Below are 6,408 nucleotides of genomic sequence, written 5' to 3'. Positions count from 1 at the left end.
GAGCCTGGGACCAAATGTGGACAGAGAAAACAGGTGGTAGATAAGATACAGTTTGACTGTGACAGCTAAAATTTATTTTCACATCCACTCAGATTTCTTTTTTTGCAAAAATTTTGAGAATATTTTTACACAAGCAGAAATACTCCACAACAATGTAAATGCTAGAGGCACTTCATTACTACTCTTAACATATTTTACATTTGTTTTCAGTTTTGTGACAGACATCACCTGGCATAGTAACAACTGATGTGATACAGTGTAACAGTGACTCAGGATTTTTTTTCTCAGTGTGTAATTAAAAGAAGCTACATTTCAAAATTAAAACATCTTAAAATCAAGATTACAATATTAAACAAAACCATGGTAAACTCTGCAATATGCTTGATGACACAAAGATTGGAACTACTTTATACAGTGAAGACAAACTTCTTTTAATGTTCTTAGAAATACATCTACTGAGAAACACATTAAACATTAAAGATGACAATTTTGAAGTAAACAATGCATATTATATTGCTTCAATTTCACCCATGCTGATTAACCATTTTATTAAGTCTGAATTTGTTACAGATTTAAAGCAGTAATTCTACCTCTCCATTATATATATTTTTTAAATCCCACAGCCTATGTTCAGATTCCTAGTAATTTGGATATTTAGAGAAAAGACAAAGTTAGAGATGAGCATTTAAACAGCTGTAAGAAAAAAATTCAAAGAAGAATGAAAAAATGCTTCCAAAACACTAGAACCATTAAAAGAAAAGAAATTTCTATTAACTGAATTTTCATGAAATCACAGTTTACCATTAGTCCCTAGATTTAATTAGTGCCTCTTTTCCTTGGGTTATTTAAATTATCACTTTTGTTGGCTTCCTATCAGCTAACCAATAAGATTGTCTACACCTCTAGTTAACTGATACCAAATACATGTCTTTATGATCACTAACAGAAATATAAATTAAAAAAATATTAACGTGGTTAAATTTTATTATTATGTTTGTAGAAATCATGTACAGAATATAACAGAGCAACAGACTTAGAGATACAACAAAATGAAAGTCATAAAGAATACCTAAATTAGAAATGTTTAATACACCATGATGGAAAAAGCACACAGCAAATGTTTTACATACTGCTCATTTTAGATTAAAACCCAAAATAGTTTCTTAAAAAACACACTGACTGTGGTTTTGCATACAATAGTACTTAGGAAACATTTTCTTTATCCTGACAGTAAAATATGCAGCGTATCAGACCAGCTAAGGTGACCCCTTCAATTTAATTCATTCATCAATGGAAAAAGATTAAATGCTCTGTGTTTAGGGTATAATCTGCACCACTAAGTTTCTGTGCTCTGATACAAACACTTTAATCATAGCAGATACATTTGTTGATGTAGTGTCTCCTGTTTCCAATGGGGAACCCCTGCAGTGAGCTGACCAGGACTGCACCTTGTGCAGCCAGAGAGCTGCACCAAACCCGCTCTGGTCGTGGAGCAGATAAACCAAGTGAGTCACGTCCTGAGGGACACGTTCCATTCTGCATGAGCATAGGGCATAACACACACACCATTCCAACAAGTGCAACACAAAGAAACCCTTCCAGTTTTTATTTGCCTATTCTCTGGACTACCCAGTCCTGCTGGCAGAGGGGACAGCGATTATTCTGTTTCACCCACAAGGACATGCAGCAATTGTGGAAGGAATGATTGCATTCTCCCCAAACCACTGAAAGAGAAGAAAGAACATATTCCAGTCACACTCAGCTGTTCAATCAACACCTACAGCAACGTTCAAACTATGGCTCTCTAATATTTATAACCATTGGGACCTTTAGAGACAGAACAGGTCACCACTGATTTATCCACTGAGAATGGATAATGATGATCATCCTGATGACAGTCAGTTCCATCATCAAGCCTTTTACTTACTTCCAAATATTAAAAAAGGAAATGCATATATTCTCACCTTCTTGTGTAAAGTGACATGGTTTTGTGACTATATAAACATATTTAGCAGTTCTGCCCAGGAAATAAGTGCAACTATTAAAGTTTTTCCGTTTATGTTCCCCAGTACCAAAATAAAGCCAATGCACTACTGACTCACTATCACACCACAGCATATCACCAAATTCTCATATGAAATGCACTGTCTGAACTACAATGTAAGATAGCAAGGAGGCACAGTATATAGTCTTAAAATGGGACTTTACACTATTCACAGGCTACAGTTGTTCCAACATTACAAAAATTGTTATCTGTTATCCATTTTCTCCTGAATAGTATTTTAAAATGTAGTTACTTTTCTTTTTTTCCTTATTAGCTCACATTTTCATCACAGAAGGCACAAGTGTACCAATCAAAGGAATGCTGTAAATTATACTTTTTCCTCTCTATCTTAAATAGGATACTTCACAAGCCAATTAAGATACGAGGACAGGAAACCCTATTCCCATTAAAACAATCATCAAAACCCTCAGTGGGTTTTTTTTGAGACAATACACTTCAAAACACAAAGCTCAACAGCACAGAAAGGTTTACCACTGGTTTAAAGTTGTCACAAAGGTTTAAAGCAAACTCTTTGAGACAGTTTTCACTATTTCCAATTTAAAAAGTCAGAATTAAGACTTTCTTTGGCATACACTGGCACTGAAAGTATGATTATGTTTAAACTGAAGTGATTCTACTTTTGAAAATGAAAAGTGAACAACCAAGCCATTGCCTCCATTATCTCTGAATTATGAGTGGGAAAAATACTCCTTTCTAACTCAGACACACATTTATTCCAGAATAGAGGATTTTTATTTGTACTACCATTGTGTTTTCTGGCATGCACCTCTGAAGAAAATAATAGTTTTTTCCTACCCACTTCAAAAATGTACATTATGATCTCAAATATGCTCATAATGAAAGAAACCTAAATCTCTTAGTTGTGTACGTGCTGACAGGAAATTGGAAGCTGTTTTGTTTTACAGCACAGCTGACATGAAAACTAATTTTTTTAGTGCTCAAAAATAAAGCATAAAGTATTACTAATGTAAAAAGATGATACAATGTAGAACAAAACACCAGTTTACTTTTGAGCATTAATAAAATCAGTATTCCCTTCAAACTTTAAAATGCACCATACTGAGAGAAGCTTCAATTGAAAAACAAGCGAATGAAGTCACTACATACCAACACAATCTTCTTGTTTGTTTTCAGCTTGACATCTAAGACAGGCATCTAAAAGTAAACAAGAACAAACTCAATTTGATTCTCAGGATTCCATCTTAAGAATAGGTTTGTCAGAGGAAAATATAAACTCTAATACAAATTTATAGAGGTAAAAATCTCAAGTTTTGATGTCTAGTTTAGCCTTCTAACATTAAATAGCCCCATTAAATCATAAAACTATGCAAATGACAATGAAATATATATCTGAGAGAGATCAGAAGGACTCTGAACCCTCCAGCATGTTTTGTTTATTTTCCATTGCTTTGGTATTTTCATAACTTTTGCTGAAAAAAAGCCTTCTCCATTTTGTAGATGTAAAAGCCCACAGATTTGTGCCAAGGCACTCAGGCATATTAAGACCAGAGCAAGCACAAAGCCAAACCCTAATTACAGGACTTTGTTTTTCAGATGTCAGCATTTCCTTTTAAGGAAGTCATTCACAATTTTGATTTTTTAGGCTGTGCATCTCTTACAACTCCCACCACCTATTACTTTTTATAGTAGCTTCCCTTAACAAGTACCTGCATCTAATTTTCACAGGAGTCACACACACACAAAAATAGTGGTACATTTGATAATATATGTTAATAAATACGGAACAATAGCTGATTAAAAATATTTATCATCTTTATGCACTCCAGTCTGTGGCTTTAGGATTGGATGGCAGGTCCAGGACTCAGTAAGATACAAGAGTGACAACTTCCAGGCTTCCCACTGTGCCATTCAATACAGGGAAAAAACACCTTTGCCCTCACATGGGCTGCCCCACACAGACGTGCACTAGAGAAAGTGTTCAACCATTATGTGAGCAAACACATCTTCATCTTCGCCAAAGAAAAATCAAGTGTCCTGCAGGTTGGATCCGGCTTACATGTCACGAGTTGGACCATATTCTCCCATAGGACAAAAGCATAATGTGCTACAGGAATTTAGATTTGAGTATTTTTGCTGTCTCTGGATAGGGCCAGTACTTCTATTTTAGATTCATCTGCCCAGACATTCCTCCTTTTTTCAGGTAATAGAGAACAAAGAGGAGAGAACTCCAAAACAGTTGCCCTTTCCTCACTGAGACAAAAGCAAAACTTTCCAGTTGTTTGATCCTATAATTCATATTTCAACAGCAGTTAAGAGCCCAGGTGCTGGGAAGATTCAGCTGAAGTGCTTCAATTTGTATCATGGTGTGTGGGAGCCCACTGATCTAGGGTCACAGCAGAAAGTCACAATAAATCAGCTGTCCTATTGAGCACTACAGTTGCAGTTTCAGTCAGAAGTAGCACAGAGAGTCAAGGACAGAAATCACTGCCACCACACCGAAATAACCTGTCCCCACTCCTACAGCATAACCCCAAGGGGGTCAGTCTGAAAGGCTAAGTCCAGCTGCAATCCTGTGCTTCTCAGCTAACACCTGCATTTTTGCGTCTTTCCCTTGTGCATCTAAGACCACATTGGTTCAAGGAGTTAAACCAGTAGAAAATGGAGACAGCTAACACCTCCTTCCCTGCAAAAGTCAAATAAACGAACTTTCAGCAAGTGCCAGTCTCAGTCTGGCACTGCCTCCCACCTACGGTTACTGCAGACGCAGTGGCTCTACAGGAGCCAGACCCGCTCTGGCAGGGTCAATGCAAAATTGCTAAACTGAAGTCAGCAATGATCAAGTTTCACATTCTAACAATGTGGTTTGTTCCCAAAAAATGGTTACTAGATTTTTTCAGATTTTTTTTTTAAGTTTCAGATTAAAATTACTCCCTTGGTCTAGCTATGAAAAAATACGACTTTTTTTTTTTTTTTTTTTTTTTAATTTATAAGAGCTCTGGGTACATGGCAAAGGAAGCCAATTTCGTATTTCCAGAGTGGTCTCTGTTTACCATAAAAAAGCAAATCATCTTCAAAACATGCTTATGTAAAAGATCAATCTCCCACCATTCCAGTCTATGCTGCATCTTTTTTCCTCTAGTACACCCTTTTGCCTCCTCCATTCTATAGAAGGCTCCCAGCAAAAACATTTATGAGAAATGACAGAATCGCTCATTTTGTCTCATTTCTGTTAAACCAAATCCTGATTTCATTTTCAGTATCTTGGTTCCTGGCCTTACAAAAGCAAGGGGTTCTGAACCGAACCGTGGGTCTTTGGTCCTGCCGAAGTGTTGCACACCCAGCTGAGAGGACACTTACGCCTAGGATGACTCAGCCCAATAGTAAAAACTGGATACGCACAAACAGTAAAGGAGGCATTTAAACTGTTTTCAAAGAACCAAGATAAATATCCTATTTAACAAAAATGCCAGAAAACAGCAATATGCGTCAACAATGACGGTGCTTTCAAAGAGTCTCTGGATTTCAAAACCAAGTAAATTAACCCCTTACTCAACAGACTTCTCAGTCTATGTGTGTAAAACTGCACCAGTAATCACGCTTGTGAAGTAGTGTCAGACACCCTAGTTTAACAGATTTGAAAAATTAATTTATATGTTCATCCGCAACTGCCTCGTAAAAAGCACCTGAACAAAAACCCTTAACAAAATCCACCCCATAACAGCAGCCCCACGCATGCAGCACTCGGTTCAGCTCGGCTCTAAGTCAGTGTTTGCGGGATTTGCCCGCAGACGAGCACCAGCCCTCACGACGAAGGCGACAGTGCCCGGGACGGGGCCGCTCACCGAGCAGCGCTGAGGGGCCCAGGCCGTGCGTGCGGCGGGGCCGGCGCAGGGAGCGCGGCCGGGCCGGGCCGGGCAGGGCAGGGGACACTCGCTGCCCGACGGGGCCGCGTGTGGGCTCAGAGCGCGGCGGCCCAGCCCCCCCGGGCCCTCCTCCTTCTCCTCCTCCGGGAAGGCGCGGAGGAGGAAGCGGAGGCGGGAGGGATCAGCCCCCCCTTCTGCCGGAAACCGCGTCTCTGCCCTGCGCCCGCCGTGCCCAGGGCGGCGGGCACGGCCCCAGGCCCGGCTCCGCGGCCATGGCGGCCCGGCCGGCGCTTACCCATGACCTGCACGCGGCAAATGGCGCAGGTGTCGCACTCCACGTCCCAGCTCCACATGGCCACCGCATTCCACTTCTTCAGCGAGAACATCTTGTCGGGTGCGCCCGCCTTGGAGCCCGCGGAGCCCGGCAGCGAGTGGGGGGCTCCGGGCTCGTCCCCGTCCTCCACATCGGCCATGGCGGAGGGGCGGGGACGCGGCGGCCGCGCGGGCGGCAGCGCCACC

At 40.6% G+C, this 6,408-nt stretch overlaps 1 protein-coding gene across 2 annotated transcripts; it reads right to left on the bottom strand.

Moving 5' to 3' along the window:
* Nucleotides 1–46: 46 nt before the first annotated feature.
* Nucleotides 47–6,408, bottom strand: RNF7 (ring finger protein 7). 2 transcript variants are annotated; one of them, XM_014877925.2, is made up of 3 exons: nt 6,185–6,408; nt 3,173–3,220; nt 47–1,724 (listed from the first exon to the last, which is right to left on the bottom strand). In XM_014877925.2, exons 1-3 carry the CDS (start codon nt 6,360–6,362, stop codon nt 1,606–1,608), a joined length of 345 nt encoding a protein of 114 aa, XP_014733411.1. In that variant the 5' UTR covers nt 6,363–6,408; the 3' UTR covers nt 47–1,605. The 2 variants fall into 2 exon arrangements, with proteins under 2 accessions (XP_014733411.1, XP_014733412.1); XM_014877926.2 differs by having other exon boundaries at nt 6,192–6,379.

This window comes from Sturnus vulgaris, chromosome 10, assembly GCF_052056855.1.
Source record: "Sturnus vulgaris isolate bStuVul1 chromosome 10, bStuVul1.hap1, whole genome shotgun sequence".
NCBI lineage: Eukaryota > Metazoa > Chordata > Aves > Passeriformes > Sturnidae > Sturnus > Sturnus vulgaris.
This window is presented reverse-complemented; position numbering and strand designations above follow the sequence as displayed.